We start from the raw sequence: 23,112 nt of genomic DNA on the forward strand, positions 1-23,112 counted from the left end.
CCCAAGGCATGTAACAGCAGTTATTGGCAGAAAGTTTAACAGAAAGGATGAAAATCTAAATTGAATTTTGATGATTTCATGTAAACAGGTGGACTAGTAATGATGATAGGGTATTTAAAAAGATTCAATGGGTAGTTAAAGATATAGAACTGTAGCTCAATAGAAGGAAAGATTATTGATAGAGTTACAGATTTGGGAGTTATTCACATACGGATAATAGTTATTAGTGACCAAACTCTTTAAAACAGAGTGTTGAGAGAGCAGAATACACCCCAGCTCAACTCTTTTTTTTTTTTTTTCCTGTTCAAAGGGAAGAAATTAAACTTCTGAGGCAAATAGAAAGACTGGCCAGACAGCTAGGAAGAAAATCAGAAAAATTGAATGTCTTGGAAGGCAAGGAGGAAGAGCTTTTTGATAAAAGAGATTGTTATTAATTTCAAGTGTAATTTGATAGTACAATGAGTGTGAAAAATAAGAAAAGGTCATAGAATTTGCAGATTAAAAGATTGTTCCTTGGTGACTTTGGAAAAGATGATCTTCTCTTGGAGGGATATGGCAGAAACTAAATAACAAGGTGTCAGCAGTGGAGTAGAATGGGCAGAAATGAAGACAGTGACTGTAGATAACTCTTCTGAACAAGTTTGGTGATGAAAGTAGTGATTGGGATGTTATAATTAATGTATTATCAAGGATAAAAGAAGAGTTTTTTCCCCATTTTAGTCTCTATGGAAGACCACCAAAGTATAATGAGAGAGATGACAATGAAACTTATTATATGAAATTTCACACTTATCTAAAATGTTATATAATGACAACTATATTTTTGTAAAGAATTTACAGTTGATTTTGAGCATTATAATAAACCCAGTTAAGGATATTAACTCATGATTTATGAGATAGCCTAGGATAACCAACTTTAGACGATGTAGCTATATAGTAATGAGATTTTAAAGGAATTCTTGTTTCTGAAGGCAAGAAAATGCTTCATACCAAATTGGAAGGACAGCCATCCACAGAGTGCATCACCAGTTCCCATAGATAAGTACCAGTGGAACTGTTTGTAATTCAGTATATGACTTATTTCAAATTTTACTGATTTTTACAGAGAAATAATTTTTCTGTTAAGTATCTGAATTTACAGAATTGGCTGTAGTCTTTAATCTGTTTACATTTTTATCCTTTGGCCAAGTCTTTATTCCAAGTATATATACATATAATGAAAATCAATGTAAAAATTTAATAGCATTATGTTTTACAGCAAGTGTTTTCAGAATTTATGTGTATATGAATATATAGAGGTTTTTTTGAGGTCCACTTACACCCATGTTCACTACATTTGCCAGAAAATGGCAGTAATGAGAATTCTGTTCTTTAAGATATTGTACTTTTAAAATGGGGTATATTGTTTCCATTATTAGCAATGTTATTATACAGTATTATTTTTCTCTTTTAGATGTGTTGATCTCTTTGAGCCTGTCAGAATAGTTAGCAACTGCAAAAGACTCTATTCTGCACTTTTATAAAAAGAAAAAGAGATGAGAGGAAAAAAAAATTCTTGTGTAGGCAAGATAATCTAAGAGGAACACTGTCATTGGAGTCTTTTCTGATGTGAAGAAAATTAAGAATTTCTGTTCTGGCTGTCACTCCCTATAAAATCTAAAGGAAACTCTGGTGCAGTATTACCTGCTCGTTTCTTTTGTGGCTCTGTAAATAATGCTGCCTTTTAAGCTCATCTTTGCCTCCCTTTGCTCCTGTCCTGTATGTCTTTCCAGCACTTTGCCTTCAGTGTTAAGGGGATTGTTTTATTTTAGATTTTGGTAATTAGTTCTTTAAGATAAAAATTACAGTAATTTCATTTCTCTCTTTAAGTAATAGTTTTTCATAATCTATTCCGAGTCAAGGAAAGAATTAGTTAAGAGAAAACCTTTGAAAAGTGAAAAAAGTTACCCAGGCAACCTGTATATGTTACCAGTGTGCTGATTAATCATCTTCAACATTAATCACTGTCATCAGTTATCACAGGAAGATGACTGCTGAACAGTCTACACTATTATCATTCCATCATTTTTCTACAGATCAGTTTAGTACAAAGATTTATTGTACACAGTCATGAGGATTACAACATCAAACCTAAATAAAGAGGCAGCATTTTTATAATACAGAAAATCATGAATTTTCTTTTTACATTCCTCATTTACTTGATTTCTTGATTTGGTAAAGCCCCGTGTTTTACAATGAATAAATTTTCACAAGGATGTGTTTTATATAAAGAAGGGTTGGTGTTTGACTACAGTTTGTAGTTTAACTAGTTTTTTCATTTGTACTGGGTGAAGGTGGAAGAAATTTGTAGGTGAAGTAATCAGCTCAATATATTTTTTGCCAGAGCTTTAAGAAACTAAATTTAATACGTGACTGTTTAAACATATATTTAAATGTAGCATGTGACTAAACATGTTTAAAATACTTATATATGTGTAACATATATATGCATTAATAATTTCTACTATGCCTCGTCATTGTACATTGTCTTTCTTGAAGTTGTCTAATGTCCTTAGGTTTTTTTTTTGTTGTTGTTACAGTTATCTTAATATTGTTCATTATCTACTCCAGAATAGTCAGAATTTTGTACATTTTGTACTAAATTTATGTTAAATGTCAGTAATTTCCTCCCCAAAAGCATTGTTCATTTTAGTTGTCTTAATTTTAATAGAAATTTTAATTGCTATAGACACTATATATGCTACTATTATTTTCCAGCTTTTATTTAGGAATGCTGATGCTGAATCAGAGCATTAGTAATAAAAGTGTTATGCTGCAGAACTTCAATTACAATAATTTTGGGTCTTTATGTAAAAGCACACCAACACACCAATGTTAAACTCCTTGTTCTATGTTTTAAAAATAGTAATTTTCACCTGCAAAACATTTTTTTCCGTAAATGACATTTCTATGATCTTATGTTGAACCAGGTTTCTAATGCTCTTGTAAATAAGTTATTCTTGAATATGATCACATTTTAGATGTCGTTTATTTTCACTATACCCATTAAGTAACTATCATCATAATTTTGGCTAATTTGGTTCAAGTAGGAATGGGAGCTAGCATCTTTTGTCTTTCTATGCTAAGGAAAAAGGAAGGAAATTCTCTGTTGAGCTTGAAAATTAAATTACAGGTCTTTGTTTTCTATACTGAATTAAAACCTGTTACATTCCTCAGTGTTAAAAATAATACAGTAAGTGTAGTGGAACCAAACTTTGCACACTTTGCTCTTTAGGAGAGCAAATTATTTCAGGATGAAAGACCCCAATAAAAATTAGGTGGATACTACCTATTTTTAAGCTAGCCCAGTAACATAGTTGTGTTTGATAAGTAATTGATTAGGTCAGACTATTAATCCATTTAATCTGGCATATACATTGTGAGTGATAAAAGGAATCCAACTGTGAATTTGAGTGTATTAAATAACATTCAGGAAGTTCCACAAAGAACATTCGAATGCCTTAAAACTTGCAATAATACATGTTTGTTCCAAACACATTTGCTTTGCCTAGGTTTTACCCATCAGGTTGAAGAAATGCTAATCTTGTTCCATTCAGCAGCTGGGTTTTTGCAATATCTTTTCCTTCTCCTAGGGGTTAATTAGCCTTCTTTCAAAATGTGGCCTATTTAGCTGTAGATTCAAATGATTCAGTCAGAGCTGGCTGTACAAAGCAGAACCGTTAACAGGCGGGTGTGTCCAACTGCTTAATTAGCCAGAATAAAAAGGTCCTTTGTCAAACAAGCATCTGTTGCTCATGACACACCTGACAGCCACATTAGACGAGAATGACTAGACTGAAATTGTGCATATCTCTCCTGTAAGAATATACAACTCATTTACATATGGGCTGCATCATTGACAAACTGCAGGGGTTTATTTAGCTTATCAAAATGGATTAATGTGACGGCATTTGTGACTGATAAACAAATATCACTTGAAAGAAGGCTGTGAAGAAAGTAAACTAACCAAATTACTCCCAAACATAAACAAAACACCAGAAACCACTGCTGGATGAATGGGAACACCTCAAATGTACTCATAAGTGATTATGCTGGGAATAAAACAAAACCTAAAATGGAGCATGCTAGGACACTGCTCTCCTGTGATGATCCTTACTTTGCAGAAATGTTGGAAGCCTACCAGAATACTATGAATATGTCAGTGGGCTTCAGTGATCTGTTTAGCAGAATTTGGCAGGAGGGTTATACTCCTCAAACATGCTTTAACATTCTAATTGATCTGCTGTTTTTATCAGGTCTTCAGAATTAATCACTAAAAATGCCTCTGGAAAGATACGTATTCGTTGGGTTATATGGTCTCAGTTGAAAGAGAAGAAATACTTCCTAACTTTGGTGTCAGAAAGAGGGGATGTCTTTCTATTGTTGTTGGAAGTGTAAATCATGTAATGTCGATTGAGAACCCCAAAGATTGCTGTCTAGACCAACAGTCTCTAGCTTTTCTTTGGAAGCCCTACCATCATGATATTGCAAAGCAGTCTATGTACTGGTTGATATCATGCGCTTTAGAGTCAGACAGACATCAAGTGAATTCAGGCTTTTTCTCTTTCTAGTTTTGTGGCTTTTGGCAAGTTATTTAATCCATTTGTGCCTCAGTTTCTTTATTTCTTAAGTGGGGATAACACCTCCATCAGGGGATTCTTCTGAAGATTGAACTAGAAAATGTATTTAAAGCACTTAGTGTAATGCCTGGCACCAGGAAAAGACCTATTAAATGAGAGGCCAAATTATGATCTTTTCAGTCAATCTGTGGAACGGATATGATTGATACCCTCTAATGTCATAAAGCATGGCAAAGAGAGCCTCTCTGTCAAGGCCGAAGATAGTGAAATCAGAGGAAAATGAAATTGTGTCTATGAAGGAAAATGGAGACACGAAAGAGAGGCTAAGTTTTTATCAACTGGCATGACCCAATAATCCAGGAACCAAGTCGATCAGACCTATGAGCAGTCATTTGGGAATAAACAGAACATGTGCTAGGACTTGGTTGATACTTGATGTGATACTTGGTTGTGCAGGACTAGGCTTTATGTAACAGTTTGGATGTGGTTTATAGATATAGCTGGAGGCTAGATGGAAAGTTCTGTATGACTCCACTAGCCTTATGTTTTACAACCATTGTTTTTTTACCTATCTTATTTCCCCCACTCTATTCTATAAAGATTCCTCCTATTAAATAGTTCACAACTTTTTCTTTTTTCCCCATCTCATTCTAAAAATTCATCAGTTTGCCTTTCTTTACTTCTCTTTGTGCAGTGTCTATATGGCCTTGGGTAAGTGATGTAACATCTCTGGGCCTCAGTTAACTCATTTTTAAAATGAGGAAAATCATAGTTTTAATCTAGTGATACATTTCTAGCAGTAAAATGGTCTAAGCTTGGGTATTACTTTTCTGTGTAAAATTTGTATAAATGTCATCAATATTGTTTTAAACCCGAAAAGCAATTTTCTTTCTTTCTTTTTTTTTTTTTGAGAGAGAGTCTCTCTGTCGTCCAGGCTAGAGTGCAGTGGCACGATCTCGGCTCAAATCAACCTCCTCCTCCTAGGTTCAAGCGACTCTCCTGCCTCAGCCTCCTGAGTAGCTGGGGTTACAGGCGTGCGCCCCCACGCCTAGCTGATTTTTGTATTTTAGTAGAGACGAGGTTTCACCATGTTGTTCAGGCTGGTCTCAAGCTCCTGACCTTGTGATCCGCTCCCCTTGGTCTCCCAAAGTACTGGGATTACATGCGAGAGCCACCGCGCCTGGCCCCCTCAAAAAGCAGTTTTCTACTTTCAATCTTTATTTGTAGAAATAGATTTCTGATTACCCTCGAATGAGTCACAAACTCAAATTCCTATAGAGGCCAGTCAATTGAAAAGAGTATAGCCATTTAAATAATTTGCCTGTAGAACACATAATATGTGCTCACCTCTTTAAAACTTTCAGATATTTCAAGAAATTCTGGAAACTTTTTTGTTTTGTTTTGTTTTGTTTTGAGACGGAGTTTTGCTCTTGTCACCCAGGCTGGAGTGCAGTGTCGCGATCTCAGCTCACTGCTGAGATCAAGGGATTCTCCTGTCTCAGCCTCCATAGTAGCTGGGATTACAGGCGCCCACCACCACGCCCAGCTATTTTTTTGTTTTTTTTAAAATAGAAATGGGGTTTCACCATATTCACCATATTGGCCAGGGTGGTCTTGAACTCCTGACCTCAGGTGATTCATTCACCTTAGCCTCCCAAAGTGTTGGGATTACAGACTTGAGCCATTGTGCCCAGCCTGGAAATTTGTTTTCTAGTACAAAGTTTTCTGATTTTCAAATGTTAGCAATTAAGAATTTTGTAATCACTCTGAGTCAAACAAAACCCGAGTGGGGAGTCGAATATAGTCCATAGAAGGCCAATTTCCAAATCTATGTGTTTTATCTTCTGATGTGCTCTCCCAGGAGGCTTATTGGGAGTTGTTAAGAATTACTTTAAAGGTAGTTTTAATTTTTAAAGAGAACTTTTTTCTTTACATTCTTGCATGTGTTTGATCTAAAACAGTAGATGTCAAAGTATGGGTCATTTACCAAAAAAGTATGCAGACTAGTCTGTAATACAATGTATGCACAAACAAGTTAGCCTCTGGAACATTCCCATCCAGCTTTGGGGGAAATAGGCAGATTTAGTGCAAGTGACATCATTGTAAGAAACTCATCTACTCCTAATTGAACAGCCTAAAGGCGAAGCTGTAACTGGCAACGCTGTCTTCCTCATCTGTACACTAAACTGACAGAGGCCACCAGCCATCTTGGAGTTGGCAAGAGAGGCTGAAAAAAACCTCACAGAAGATGATATCTAATGTCTGGTTCATTCCTTATTCTTTCCAGAAAAGCATTGCCTCACTCTTACTAATAGTTCCTCTGCTATGGCATAAATGACATATAAATATATAATAAATCAAAGGACCCTGGCTTTTGCTTTCTTCCCCACTCCCCCTAACCACCCCCCCGTCTATGGTAGAAGAAAGAGGAAGAGGCACAGACTGGGTTCTTAATTTGTGTATTCTCTCCACAAATTTTGAGAACTGTAGGTCCTCTAGTAATACTCGTTAGGCAAGAATTTTGTGTAGTAAAAAATACTGTCATTCGTAAACATTTTTGGTCATTTCTGTGGTCTTAATGCTAGTTCAAAGGTGTGTATGTGTGTGTGCGTGTGTGTTTGGAGATCAGTACTACATTTAAATAAACCACCATTTGTGAGATTTCACATAAAAATCTGGATTCTCAGCTTCTTTTGGAAAATGGAAGGAAGTTTCCCACATACGATAAGCTGGAGTGAACGTTAGCTAACCCATCTAGGAGAATTAGCCACTGAATTTATCACTTTCCTTTTATTTTGTAAACCTCTAGTCACTTTTGCTCTCTATGCCTGAGGTTCCTCATCTGTAAATGCAAATTATGATCATACCAACCGCATTAGGTTGTTACACGGATTAATTTTTAAATTAATAAATACATCAAGCACTTAAAATAATTCTTAGCATATGTTAATCAATGCTAGTTGTTACTGCTATGCCTTTTGTATGTACAAGGTTTATTGTGCCGCTTTAGGGGTTGACTAACAAAAGAATGAGAAAATAATCACTTAGAACGATGCCAATGTCAAAGTGTAGAAAGAAAATTAAGCACAGATTCAAAGAGAAAAAGCGCAGTCCCAAGTCTACTCCTGTTACCTTGAACAAGTCTCTTAATTTCTCTGGGCTTTAGTGTCCTCATTTATAAAAAAGACAAATACATGTGTTGTCTTTAGAGGTCCGTTTCTGAAATTGAATATGATTGAAGGTTTTGGGGGAAAATTACAAGAAGTCATGCTGTGACAAAAGATGCCAAGAGGGATTAATTTTCTCCTTGAAAAACTGAATACTCTTTCAAAAATTTCTTAATGAAACTTCATGTTCACTATACTTCATATAGATTTAAACTATGATGCAGTGTTTTTCTTATGCTACCAGTTAAACACTGTTTCTTTTGCTCCATTCCTCCAGGAAAGAAAGTTAGAAATCTGGTCTTTGCTCAATAACAAGGAAATTCATATTCATTTCATTGAATGCATAAGTAGTAAAAGGGGATGTCAAGGCCAGGAAGCTGGAGAAAGCATTCTTGTTAGAGTAAACAATGCAAAATTTACTCCTATGTTGGCAGGTCAGGCAAAACTGAGAAACGTGGCATGTTTAATTGTGAATGAGAGAAAGTACATGTCTTTGTTTACAAATCTCACTTACATGATAGTAGTCTCCCCCATCTTTCAACTGTGTTAAATGTTATGGATTTGGGGCTATCTTTGTATAAGACTATAATCAAATTTTGATTTTAGTACCATATTATACGATACACAAAATTAGTTAACTTGATTCTTTGGCTAAGTTTAGGGTATATCAGTTGGCTTTTGGATATACATTAATTGTTTTAGATCACCAAATAGTTTTTTTTAAATTATACTTTAAGTTCTAGGGTACGTGTGCACAACATGCAGGTTTGTTACACATGTATACATGTCCCCTCCCCCAATCCCACAACAGGCCCTGGTGTGTGATGTTTCCCTTCCTGTGTCCAAGTGTTCTCATTGTTCAGTTCCCACCTATGAGTGAGAACATGCAGTGTTTGGTTTTTTGTCCTTGCGATAGTTTGCTGAGCATGATGGTTTCCAGCTGCATCCATGTCCCTACAAAGGACATGAACTCATCCTTTTTTATGGCTGCATAGTATTCCATGGTGCATATTTGCCACATTTTCCTAATCCAGTCTGTCATTGATGGACATTTGGGTTGGTTCCAAGTCCTTGCTACTGTGAATAGTGCTGCAATAAACATATGTGTGCATGTGTCTTTATAGCACCATGATTTCTAATCCTTTGGGTATAGACCCAGTAATGGGATTGCTGGGTCAAATGGTATTTTTAGTTCTAGATCCTTGAGGAGTTGCCACACTGTCTCCTACAATGGTTGAACTAGTTTACAGTCCCGCCAACAGTGTAAAAGTGTTCTGTTTCTCCACATCCTCTCCGGTACCTGTTGTTTCCTGACTTTTTAATGATCGCCATTCTAATTTGTGTGAGATGGTGTCTCATTGTGTTTTTGATTTGCATTTCTCTGATGGCCAGTGATGATGAGTATTTTTCCTGTGTCTGTTGGCTGCATAAATGTCTTTTTCTGAGAAGTGTCTGTTCATATCCTTCACCCACTTTTTGATGGGGTTTTTTTTCCTTGTAAATTTGTTTGAGTTCTTTGTAGATTCTGGATATTAGCCCTTTGTCAGATGAGCAGATTGCAAAAATTTTTTCCCTTTCTGTAGGTTGGTTGCCTATTCACTCTGATGGCAGTTCTCTTGCTGTGCAGAGGCTCTTTAGTTTAATTAGATCCCATTTGTCAATTTTGGCTTTTGTTGCCATTGCTTTTGGTGTTTTAGACATGAAGTCCTTGCCCATGCCTATTTCCTAAATGGTATTGCCTAGGTTTTCTTCTAGGGTTTTTATGGTTTTAGGTCTAACATTTAAGTCTTTAATCCATCTTGAATTAATTTTTGTGTAAGGTGTAAGGAAGGGACCCAGTTTCAGCTTTCTACAGATGGCTAGCCAGTTTTCCCAGCACCATTTATTAAATAGGGAATTCTTTCCCCATTTCTTGCTTTTGTCAGGTTTGTCAAAGATCAGATGGTTGTAGATGTGTGGTATTATTTCTGAGGGCTCTGTTCTGTTCCATTAGTCTATATCTCTGTTTTGGTACCAGTACCATGCTGTTTTGGTTACTGTAGCCTTGTAGTATAGTTTGTAGTCAGGTAGTGTGATGCCTCTAGCTTTGTTCTTTTGGCTTAGGATTGACTTGGCAATGTGGGCTCTTTTTTGGTTCCGTATGAACTTTAAAGTAGTTTTTTCCAATAATGTGAAGAAAGTCATTGGTAGCTTGATGGGGATGGCATGGAATGTTTTTCCATTTGTTCATGTCCTCTTTTATTTCGTTGAGCAGTGGTTTATAGTTCTCCTTGAAGAGGTCCTTCACATCCCTTTAAGTTGGATTCCTAGGTATTTTATTCTCTTTGAAGCAATTGTGAATGGGAATTCACTCATGATTTGACTCTCTGTTTTAAGTTGGAAAGGACCTTAGAAATGATTTACTCTAAATTATGCTCTGGTGACATCCTGACAGCCTATAAAAGTGTCTAGAAAGTAGAATTCATGACATTTACATCAAACAAAACCAGAGTGGGGAGTTGAATATAGTCCATAGAAGGCGAATTTCCAAATCTGTGTCTTTTATTTTCTGATATGCTCTCCCAGGTGGCTTATTGGTAGTTTTATCTTCTGATATGCATTCCCAGGAGGCTTATTGGCTTATAAGAGCATTTTGACATAATTTTGGATGATAGTTTATGAAGGGATTTAAACAATTTGTAACAGATGAGATAGAAGGTAGCTTTCAATGAAATTTAACCCAGATAGTCTCAGGATAAGTGGTGCTAATGGGAATTTTTTTAAAGAACGTGGATAAGTAATTTTCTGTATTTATTAAGTGGTCAAAATGACTATATACATATGTGCATGGACTGTCATGGTAGTATGTTGGGATAAGAGGTATAAGAGTTGAAAGTTAGTTTTAGTATAGGATTTTAAGAACAATTGTAAGGAAGCTAGTCATGGAGGAGTAACATTTTAAACTTGAATTTCATTTTAATCTGTTTCAGAGACCATCATGCAGACATCAGAGACTGGGTCAGACACAGGCTCGACAGTGACCTTACAAACTTCGGTGGCTAGTCAAGCAGCAGTGCCTACGCAGGTGGTACAGCAAGTACCAGTACAACAACAGGTAAGGAGCTGCTGAACTTAGATAAGATGCTGTTACTTTCATTATATTGGCTGTCCAACATACCTGTATCCAAAGATTATTTGGACTTTACTGTCTTGCTATGACAGGCATACTTCAGTTTTTAGGTTCATTCAGCAAATGTTTCTTGAGCATTTCTTGGATATGCCAGCTTCTTTCTGTGCTAGGCTATAGGGATACAAAAATGAATACTTAAGTTACAATCTCTATTCTCAAACAGCCTGTCTTGACTCCTGAAGTGAGTTATTTTTTCTGACATGACCACCCAAAGTTTTCTCCTTCTCTTCACTCCCCATTGTTTATCACAACTTTCTATTTCTTTCGTATTGAAATGTCAGCAATATTATTCATTATTAGGTGACTCACTGTAGTACTTAATAGGATGTATGTACCTTCCAGGCAGAGATTTTGCCTTTGTGGTATTTTAGAAAGTGCCTTGGCATTAGGTGGCTGATAAATACTGTTGAATGAAAATAGAATAATCTTAAAGGTCTGGAGATCTGACTCATGCCATTTAAAAGTTGGAAGCGAATTTATCATCAGATATTTACTACAGGTCTTATTCATATGCAGGGCAGTTGACTTATTTTGGAAAGATACTGACAAAGTAATGCTGTTCATGTATGTGGATTGTGAGCACACTGGCCTGTGATTTCTTCTAAAGAGTGGTGAGAACATAAGTGAGAAAGATCATATGTCATATAACATTATCTTGAGATTCAAGATTTGCCTATAATTTCTTAGTATTAAAGAGACTCTTTAGCAAACGTTGCTCTTACAATTATAAATAAGTGGTTAGGGAGAAGGATATAGATGGGTTATAGATGATGAAGGACATTTTTGTAAATGATAGATACAAGGTTATATTCTTTAAAGGATATAGAATTGGGTTGGGCAGGGAGTGTGGTGGAATTGTACAGAAGTCATTGGCTTTTGGGATAAGTAAAGACATCTGAAATAATCGTTTTGTGTTTTATTCTTTTTGTTTGTTTGTTTGTTTTTTGAGATAGGAGTCTTGCTGTCTCCCAGGTTGGAGTGCAGTGGCGCGGTCTCGGCTCACTGCAAGCTCCGCCTCCCGGGTTCACCCCATTCTTCTGCCTTAGCCTCCCAAGTAGCTGGGACTACAGGGGCCCGCCACCACGCCCGGCTAATTTTTTGTATTTTTAGTAGAGATGGGGTTTCACCGTGTTAACCAGGATGGTCTCGATCTCCTGACCTCGTGATCTGCCCGCCTCAGCCTCCCAAAGTGCTGGGATTACAAGCGTGAACCACTGCACCTGGCTGTTTTGTGTTTATTTTTTAGACATTAAAAAAAAAAATCTTAGCATACTCTACCATATATACATACACATCTTTCCCATCCCACAAGCTCCCAGTTTATTCGATTGAACTATATGTAGTTTTGATCTTTAAACAGTGTTACATGTTTCAATCTATTGCTTATGCTTCTTTTATTTCTTTTAAACATATTCTGTCTTTTTTAAAATTACAGATCCAGAGGATACATATGCAGGTTTGCTTTATGGATAAATTACATAATGGTGGGGTTTGGGCTTCTAGGGTACCCATTACCCAGATGGCAAACATTGTACCCAATCGGTAATTTTTCAACACTTACCCCTTCCCACCCTCTCTCCTTTTAGAGTCCCCAGTATCTATTATTGTCATCTGTATGTCCATGTGTACCCATTGTTTAGTGCCCACATTATTGGTTATGTTTTTATCTTTTTATATATTTTTTAACCATTAAAAATGAGTCCTCAAAATGGTGATTTAAAAGGCTCTGCTATTAGTAATGCCATCACCAATTTTAAGACTCCAAACCTTATTGAGAAAGGGATAGCTTATGTCATGTCATCCAAAGAGCAAGTAAAGAACAATGCAGACATTGTTATAACTAACTTTAAAAAGATAACAGTTATCTTTTTAAAGGCAATGTTGAACATTTAACTCACTCTGGTTTTCATCTCTATGGAAGAATGGTTTTGAGAGAGTGCCTGTCACTAACAAGAGTGTGATGAAAATGGTGTTCCTATCTCCAGAAGATGCCTTCTGTAAACATGAAAAAAGTTTTCTTTTTATTGAATTTACATATTATCAAATATTTACACCAGGTCTTAATAGGTCATATAATAGTGTAAAGAGTCGAAAAATTTCGCACGGTTTGTTATTTTAAAAATATGATCTTTAACCTTCTCCGTTCTCCCACAAACCACTCCTCATAGGCAACTACACTGACTTCTTTAAACTTGTTATTTTGATATTTACTTCCATTTACTTAAAGATAATATACATATTTTACTGCATCTTGAATTTTTAGTTTTAAGCATTTAAAGCATTATCTTAGCATACTCTTCTTCTGGTCCCTGACACACAAACACACAACCTGACCCACCCGCCCACCCTTCAGATTCCTCATGTTCTTGACAGATCGAACCATATTTTTTTTATGTACAAAAACAATAATTTCATATGTCTCAATCTATGTTATGTTTTAATTTTAGTAAATAAGTATTCAGTGCTTACACTACCATGATATATAAATGCTCTTCAAATCCAGCCTTGTAGTAAGCGTTGATTACCTTCCTTTCCCGTAAAACTCATTTATTTTTCTTAGATTTAATGATTGTGTTTCTTCTGGTTTGCAGGATTGCCATGGACAAGCCAAACACCAATTTGATTTCTGATCTTTTTTATGTGGTTTATGTGATTTTTTTTCTCTGAAACTTTGTAGAATATTTGAAATTCCAGTTTTATGAACTTTTTGATGATGTGCATTGATGCGGGCCTATTTTCAAATACTGTGCTAGAACCTTTGATGGGCCATTTCAGTCTGGACATTCATGCTTTTTCATTTCTGGGAAACTTTATTCAGTTTTTTCATTTATGATTCCCTCCCCCTCTGTTTTCTTGCGTTTTTCACTTTCTGGACTTTTTTTGTTCTATTTTCAATTTCATTGTTTAGCCTTTCTATTATTTTTAAATTCTATCAGGTTTTTTTTTTTTTAAATTTTCAAGAACTTTAAAAAAGTTCCTGTGTGTTCCTTTTCGTAATATTATGTTTTATTTCATGGTTTTCTTTTTCCTCTCTGAAGATACTAATTTGTTTTAAGTTGTTGAATTTTTTTTTCTCTTTATCTTGTCTCTTTTAAGGTACCCTATTCTGTTTTCTTTTGTTTTTTACTATGTCTCTGTCTTTCATGTTAACAGCTTTTCTCTGATGTCTGATAATCTGTGGGTGTTTATCCATATTTTAAAATGTGGGTATAAGATACTGATTTGAATGTATGAGTGAGTCTTATTGACTTCAAAATGGGGTCATCTCACTGACGAGGCTTTTTAATTAAGAACCCTCTGATGTTCAGTATCTTTGTTTTTCCTCTTTGGCTGGTCAATTTTTTTAAGAAGACTTGTCCAACTTCCTGCCTAGTGGGGGAATGCTTGGCTGCCTGGGAGCTGAGTTGGGGAAAGAGTTGGGTATTTATTGCACTAATTTAATTAATCTTTCTCTTTTTTCATGTGATATTACCCGTGCTTGGTATTCCTCAATGCAGAGATTAAACCAAAGAACAAACTCCAAACATTTTACTAAAGTTAGGGAAGGCCAGTCACCTTACTGCATAGGGGTTGGTAGAGGGAGCCTGATTGCTTCTTAAATAGAATCACGTTTTATATTAAATACATATATTAAAAACAAAAAATTGGATTTCTGTCAGAAGTGGAAAATCAGTGTCACTAACCATAAATAGAAGATTATACATACACACCCTCACCACCCCCCCGCAACACTTCAATCTTGACCTCATAAAAATTAATCTTGTGTACACCTGGACCACACTTTGGAAAAAACATTGTACTGTACCATATGGCTCACCCCTAGCAGGCATATTTTTCAGTTCCTCAAGTTAGCTTTTTCTTCTGGGACATTCAAGGCAGGTGATACCTTATATTCCTTTACACCAAGCAAAGAAGGTGAGAACTCTCATTTTCTTTTTGTCAACAAAGTGTTTTATTTCACGCAGTTTTTTGTTGTGATATTTGCCTGGAGACCCTTGTTATGTTGTCCTCCCAGAATTATTTGGAAGCCTGTTTTTCTTCTTTGTCATTATTATTATTATTTTTTCTTAAGTAGAACAGTATTAGGTTTAAGCTCCCCAGTATATTCCAGCGGTATCCCTGTGGATGTAACTTGTCTATAACTGACAAGATTAGTGCTGTAATTCCTTACTCCTCTGACATGCCTATAATGTTTGAATTGTTAGTGTGCTGCTGTTATCTTGGGTTTGCAAACTATAGTAAAATCCTTTAAAAGTTTCTAGCTTTTGTTACTGACCCGTAATGGATATAGCAATCATGATATTGATGTCAAAGGTAGTTACTTCTATTGATTCAATTTTTCATTGTAACTTTGCTTTGTCGATTTTGACATAAAGAGAAAGTTTATAGCTAATGTTTTAAAATTTTGAGACATTTCAATATTATATATAGGTTGGTGCAAAAGTAATTGTGGTTTTTGCCATTAATTTTAATTTAATTTTTGCACCAACCTAATATACTAGAATGATGAGTGTATTAGTCCATTTTCATGCTGGTAATAAAGACATATGTGAGACTGGGTAATTTATATAGGAAAAAGCACTTAAGGGACTTACAATTCCATGTGACTGGGGAGGCCTCACAATCATGGCACAAGGCAAGGAGGAACAAATCACATCTTACACAGATGGCAGCAGGTCAAGAGAGAGAGCTTTTGCAGGGAAACTCCCATTTCTCAAACCATCAGATCTCATAAGACTTATTCACTATCATGAGACCAGCACAGAAAAGACCTGCCCTCATGAGTCAGTTACCTCCCACAACATGCAGGAAATGTGGGAATTACAATTCAAGATGAGACTTGGGTGGGGTCATAGCCAAACTATATCATTCCACCCCAGCCCCTCCCACATCTCATGTCCTCAAATTTCAAAACCAATCATGCCTTCCCAACAGTCCCCCAAAGTCTTTACTTATTTCAGCATTAACTCAAAAGTCCACAGTCCGAAGTCTCATCTGAGACAAGACAAGTCCTTTCTGCCTATGAGGCTGTAAAATTAAAACAAGTTAGTTACTTCCTAGATATGATGGGGGTACAGGCATTGGGTAAATGCAGCCATTCCAAATGGAAGAAACTGGCCAAAACAAATGGGCTACAGGCCCCATGCAAGTTTGAAATCCAGTGGGGCAGTCAAATCTTAAAGTTCCAAACTATCTCCTTTGACTCCATGTCTCACATCCAGGTTATGCTGATGCATGAGGTGGGTTCCTATGGTCTTGGGAAGTTCTGCTCCTGTAGCTTTGCAGGCTACAGCCTCCCTCCTGGCTACTTTCATGGACTAGCCTTGAGTGTTTGCGGCTTTTGCACGTGCACAGTTCAAGCTGTCAGTGGATCTGTCATTCTGGGGTCTGGAGGACCGATGTATCAGGTGAACCAACTCCCAATATTTCGATGTAAGTTCTTTCTATTTTCCCTAAGTGTCGACCGGTCTGAGAAATAAAGAGAAAGAGTACAAAGAGAGGAATTTTACAGCTGGGCTGCTGGGGGTGACATCACATATCAGTGAGTCTGTGATGTCCCCTGAGACGCAAAACCAGCAGGTTTTTATTAACGACATTAAAAGGGGAAGGAGGTGTACAAACAGGGAGTAGGTCACAAAGATCACATGCTTTAAAGGGCAATAAAGATCACAAGGCAAAGGGCAAAACAAAGATCACAAGGCAATGGGCAAAACAAAGATCACAAGGCAATGGGCAAAATTAGAATTACTAATGAGGGTCTATGTTCAGCTGTGCACATATTGTCTTGATAAACATCTTAAACAACAGAAAACAGGGTTCAAGAGTAGAGAACCGTTCTGACCTCAAATTTACCAGGGCGGGATCTTTTCCCCACCCTATAAGCCTGAGGGTACTGCAGGAGACTATGGCGTATTTCAATCCTTATTTCAACCGCATAAGACAGACACTCCCAGAGCAGCCATTTATAGACCTCCCCCAGGAATGTGTTCCTTTCCCAGGGTATTAATTAATATTCCATGCTGGGAAAAGAATTCAGCGATATCTCTCCTACTTGCACATCCAATTATAGGCTCTCTGCAAGAAGAAAAATATGGCTCTATTCTGCCCAACCCTGCAGGCAGTCAGACCTTATGGTTATCTTCCCTTGTTCCCTGAAAATCGCTGTTATTCTGTTATTTTTCAAGGTGCACTGATTTCATATTGTTCAAACACACATGTTTTACAATCAGCTTGTACAATAGTGGTCCTGAGGTGACATACATTCTCAATTTATGAAGATAACAGGATTAAGAGATTAAAGTAAAGACGAGCCTAAGAAATTATAAGAGTATTATTTGGGAACTGGTAAATGTCCATGAAATATTCACAATTTATGTTCAGAGATTGCAGTAAAGACAGGCATAAGAAATTATAAAAGTATTAATTTTGGGAACTGATAAATGTCCATGAAATCTTCACAATTTATGTTCCTCTGCCACGGCTCCAGCCGGTTCCTCCGTTTGGGGTCTCTGACTTCCCGCAACACAGATGCCCTCTTATCACAGCTCCAGTAGGTGGTACCCCGGTAGGGAATCTGTGTGGGGAATCCTACCTGACATTTCCCTTTCACACTGTCCTAGCAGAGGTTCTCCATGAGGACTCTGCTCCTACAGCAAACTTCTGCCTAGACATCCAGGTGTTTTCATACATCTTCTAAAATCTAGGCAGAGGTTCTCCAACTTCAGTTCTTGACTTCTGTGCACTAGCAGGCTCAACACCATGTGGAAAGTTGCCAAGGCTTGAGGCTTGCACCCTCTGAAGCCACCACCCGAGCTCTGTGTTGGTCCCTTTCAGTCAAGAATGTCTTGGTGATTACCATTCGGCTCCTCATTACTTATGCAAATTTCTACAGCTGACTTGAATTTCTCCTCAGAAAATGGGAATGTCTTTTCTATTGCATTGTGAGGCTGCAAATTTACCAAACATTTATATTCTGTTTCCCTTTTGAAACTGAATGCTTTTAACAGCACCCAAGAATCAAATCTTAAATGCTTTGCTGCATAGAAACTTCTTCCACCAAATACCCTAAACCATCTCTCTCAAGTTCAAAGTTCCATGAATCTCTAGGGCAGGGGCAACATGCTGTCAGTCTCTGCTAAAACATAACAAGAGTCACCTTTTTCCAGTTCCCAATTAGTTTATCATCTGCATCTGAGACCACCTCAGCCTGAATTTCATAGTCCATATCATTATCAGCATTTTGGTCAAAGCCATTCAACAAGTCTCTAGGGAGTTCCAAACTTTCTCACATTTTCCTGACTTCTTCTGAGTTCTCCAAACCGTTCCAACCTCTACCTGTTACCCAGTTCTAAAGTCACTTCTACATTTTTGGGTATCTTTTCAGCAGTGCCCCACTTTACTGGTACCAATTTACTGTACCACCCCTCATGATTCAATCACCTCCCACAGGGTTGCTCCCAAGACATGTGGGAATTGTGGGAGTTATAATTCAAGATGAAATTTGGGTGGAGACACAGCCAAACCATATCAGTGAGAAACCAGAAAATTTCAGGATTCCAGTGTTACACACTTCTTCTGTTTCTTCAAAGCCATAAGACGTCTAATTTCACCGTGTAGTAAGTACTGAATAAAACAATTCTAAAATTGTTTTTATGGTTTTTTGTTTTTTATATGACCTCAAGTATCCATTTGTCACACTTTCTTAGACAATATGGTTCAAGGATAGAGAATTCTGAACAGAGAATAGCAAGATCTTACTATGTACAGGGCAAATATTACTTACCTGAAATACCTGGGAACAGAAGTACTTTTGCTTTGGAATTTTTTTCAGATTGTGGAATATTTGCAATATACATGATGAGAGATCTTGGGGGTGGCACCTGGCATTAAACATGAAATATATGTATTTTTATGTATACCTTATACACATATCCTGAGGATGAGTTCAAACAATATTTTAAGTAATTTTGTGCAGCCTATTACTTGAGGTCGGGTGTGGAATTTTCTTCTTGTGGTGTCATACTGGCACTCAAAAAGTTTAGAATTTTGGAGCATTTCAGCGTTTTGATTTTTGGATTAGGGATACTCAATCTGAAATGCTATATGAAATTTCCTGTCTTTTCATTATCTCACAGAACATCATAGAATCTTATTTCCAGATACAGACATTGTTGTCCAATTCAATAAAATCGATAAAAATATCTTTAGTATTTTGACTAGAAACTCAAAATTTGATATTACCTGTCTTATCATCTTTATAAAGACTTTTTGGACTGATGGGTCTCTATAGAATATGACTAGCAATGGATTGCTCCTTCTCAATCTTCATTCTTGAATGATTCAGTAAAGAGTTTCTTGTAGATTTTTGTTGTTCTTCATTTTATGCCCCAACCTAGGAGATTGTCTAACCCCTGCTTGTCCTAGAACTGAGTTAAACATCCAGGAGAAAGACAAAAGAAAATGTCTTCCTGCTATTCCATAGCCAGCCAGATTAGTTTTATTTTCAAGGTAGAACTTTGAAAGAAGTCAGAACTTTTATTCCTTGTTATAGTCTTGGGCTCCAGGTATTCCACAAGTACTGCTAACATCGAGGATAATTTCTAAACCATCTTGACCACGGCTCTAAGATTTTTTTTTTCTCCTTTTTAGGTTTTTCAGTTTTAACTGCCTTCGCAACAGAAGTCCTCCTCTGTACTACCTCTGTCTGTCTTACCTCTTTCTTGGAGAAGGGCACAAATCTTTCTATCTCAAAATGAGTAAATGTATTGTCTCTATATTGTTTCTTCTAAATGTAACACGTAAGGTACAGTGGAACCCTGGGGTTGAGGGACTTCTATTGAATTCAAAGCCAGATTTTTTTTTTTTTTCAAAGAAGCTTTCAATTTTGCTGAAATTCTTTTATTAGAAATTGTAGTCTTTACCTTTTCCTGCTAAGGGACTCAGAGAGTTTGTTTCTGGTAGATTTTTGGTTTGTAATTGGGATATTTGAAACCCCTTTTTATGCGATAAAAGCTCATTTCAAGACCATATTCAGGAAAGAACCTTTGTTTTTTCTATAAATTGCCTGAATAGAATAGAAAAGGACACTTTGTTCATAATCTGAGTCATTAAAAGGAATAGGATAGCTAGTTGGCTATATTGGGTTCTTTTTGGTTGGTATCAGTCTGTCACACATTTACCCTTTCCACATAAAAGATGGTATATCCTGCAAACTGAGCATATTATCCTTGTGGTCAAAAAGATAAATGACATTTTCTTTGGGGAACAAATCTAACCAGAGTTGTAAATTAGGTTGCAGGAGAAGGGCAATCTTCAAGTGGGGTAAGTTTTAAATGAATAGTCTCTATTAGATCTCTTTATTTTGGGTATCTACAAAATGATCTGTTAATCTTTAGGAAATAGATTTTAGTAATTTAAGTTTAATATGAATACTTCTCAGATCCTCACATTCCTTAGACCATAGTTTCAATACTGTGTCATTTCCATCTTCACTTCTATTTGCCGTATTCTAAGTAGTATGTCATTACAACCAGCAAGAAACCCTGATAATTAGAATTATATCTATGATAAAGTTATTGCTGTGAAAACAATCAGTAGTGATTTTTTAAAATTGCCTATAGTTTGCTTAAATTCATAATAGAATATTCTCTTGGATCGAATTTTGATTAAAAAATATCTTAAATGAATTTGTTAGTTTAGGGAGCTATGCCCAAGATAGTGCACTCCATCATTCTTGTCTTTATCTTTCTTTTCTGTTCAAGGTCAAGAGGTTTGCTTTCTGTGAATCCTAGCATTGATGGACATGAATAGAATTATTTTCATTTGAGACCATTATTTCATATAAGCAGTTGAAACAAAGGCATTTTTTTCTGGTTTGCTCTTATTTGGGACTTGATTCCCATTGGCTTGGTTCCCTGAGGGGGACAGTGTTCTCATAATTAAGATTGTGGCAGACATCCTGAAAGGTGGAGTTACATTTTAAAATGAATTCCAAATAAATGTCTTTAAAAAAAAAAAAAAGACAATGATTTTAGCTCTTGGAAAGATTTATTTTTAGAACCAGAACTGCAAAATTTTGGTATCCAGTATAAAGAAATAAGGTGTTTTGAAGGACCGTGCTGATTTACAATGGAAACAAATCTTGCTGTACCAATCTAATATTAAGGCCCTTTGGTTGTCCATCTCTACTGAATATTTATGAAAATGAGAGCTGTACTATTTAAGTAGTTGAGTAATAGTATGCTTTGATTCTCTATTAAGTAATTTTAAAAATATTTTTTTATCCAGAGTTAGATCATCATGATCAGTTCTAGATACCATGTTCTAAGACGAATGTGCCAGGCACTATGCTAAATGCTGGGGTTTCTAAGGAAATTTGAGATGGTATTTGATGGGTAGGAAGCCAGCTTTTGAAGAAAATACAAGTTTGATGGAATTGGATACAAAGTGCTTAGGAGCAAAGATGGAAGATTGTCTTTGGGAGTGAGGGTCAGTAATGTGAAGGATGTGACTCTTGAGCTGCATGCTGAAGGAAAAGTTGGAATTCACAAGAAAAACAAACTGGTAGAAAGTATCTCTGGTCAAGGAAAGCATGAAAGATTTCAAGTGAAATAAGGCAATCTGTAAAGGTGAGTGGGAGAGGAACCTGGGAAGTGAGGGATATGGAACAGTGTTGCACAAGAGCCTCTTTGCAGAAGGTTGAATCAGATGACTCATTTGTGGTGCCTTCATATGTGTCCCCTCCCTAGCATTTTCATTTTCTTCCTACTCAGTTGACTTATTTCATTAGGTATTCCCCCACTGCCAGTTTTCCTGATAGAGATATCTGAACTTGCCTACTACATTTCCTTTCTGTATGTTCAGTTCTTAATCCTATGAAATTTGGATTCTGCCCATCCAACTATTGAAACGTGTGCACTTCTGAGCAAGCTAAATCCAATGTTATTCTCTAGGATCTTTCTGGATTTTTCTTTGACACTTGATACTATTGACTATTATCTCTCTTTTCTTCCATGGCTTCTGGGCTTCCTCTTGTATTTCTTTGAGGACTACTTCATAAAGGGAAGCAGATTTTGTGGAAACTGAGTGGGCTTTATAGTTGGAAGATATAAATTTAAATCCTGACTCTAGCCCTTTTTACTTATATGACTGGGCAACTTATTGGCTTTTCTGAAACTCAAGTTTTCTTATCTATAAAATAGTTGTAACAATATCTTGTTCATTTTTAGCTAAAAATATTAAATAATACTTCTATTAAAATATTTAGGGTAGTAAATAAGCCTTTAATACATTTATTATTTTTTACTATTATTATTTTCGTCGTTGTTATTAATAGTAGTAATAGTAGTAGAATTCATGATCTTCTAATAAAAAAATTAGGAGTTTTTAAACTCCCTTTTTTGTAACATTGGCTTTTGGCCACTTTCTCTTTGCTCTCACTTTCAAGTAACTTATCCTCTGTAGCTATTTTAGTCTTCAAACCAGTGCTTCATTTTCTTTACTAGGCAAGAACTTTTCTTCCTCCTTCCTTGTATTGGACTGGATTAAGAGTCGAGGACGCTCAGACTCCAGATCAGAACCAACATCAACTTCATCTGATCTGCAGGGGTGGTGGTGGTGTCTTTCACTTTGAATAGGCACCCAGTGTAGTCATCAGTCATTTGAAAAAATGCCAGAAGATTTCTCAATAAAAATACCTCCACCATTTTATCTACCTCATAAAATATAATAGTTTTGGATCAAGTGTGGCATTGTGATAGGATAGAAGACTTTAGGAAATTAGGGTGGAAATAATATATTATTATTTTAGATGACCTTATTGGAATTTGAGTTTCTAGTTAGAAGAGGCTTAAACTATTCCTGTAGTGCAACTATTCCCAAGGATGTCCCAGAGTTGAATTGCAAGGAGTTTTCTTTTCTTTCTTTATTTTTATTTTTATTTTTTATTTTTTGAGACAGGCTGGAGTGCAATGACGCGATCTCGACTCACTGCAACCTCTGCCTGCTGGGTTCAAGTGATTCTCCTGCCTCAGACTCTCGAGTAGCTGGGATTACAGGTGCACACTACCATGCCCAGCTAATTTTTGTGCTTTTAGTAGAGACAGGGTTTCGCCATGTTGGCCAGGCTGGTCATGAACTCCTGACCTCAGGTGATCTG

The 23,112-nt window shown here is 36.4% G+C and overlaps 1 protein-coding gene across 3 annotated transcripts in view; it reads left to right on the plus strand.

Annotated features, from left to right (window-relative positions):
* The window catches only part of RFX3 (regulatory factor X3), a 311,489-nt gene that overhangs the window by 117,339 nt on the left and 171,038 nt on the right, over nt 1-23,112 (plus strand). For all 3 annotated transcript variants that reach the window (XM_025360417.1, XM_025360416.1, XM_025360418.1), the window contains one exon: nt 10,756-10,880. In XM_025360417.1, the coding sequence (XP_025216202.1) occupies nt 10,764-10,880 (117 nt within the window). In that variant the 5' untranslated portion in view covers nt 10,756-10,763. The remainder of the gene's footprint in view (nt 1-10,755; nt 10,881-23,112) is intronic.

Source organism: Theropithecus gelada, chromosome 15 (genome assembly GCF_003255815.1).
Source record: "Theropithecus gelada isolate Dixy chromosome 15, Tgel_1.0, whole genome shotgun sequence".
In the NCBI taxonomy this organism is placed as follows: domain Eukaryota; kingdom Metazoa; phylum Chordata; class Mammalia; order Primates; family Cercopithecidae; genus Theropithecus; species Theropithecus gelada.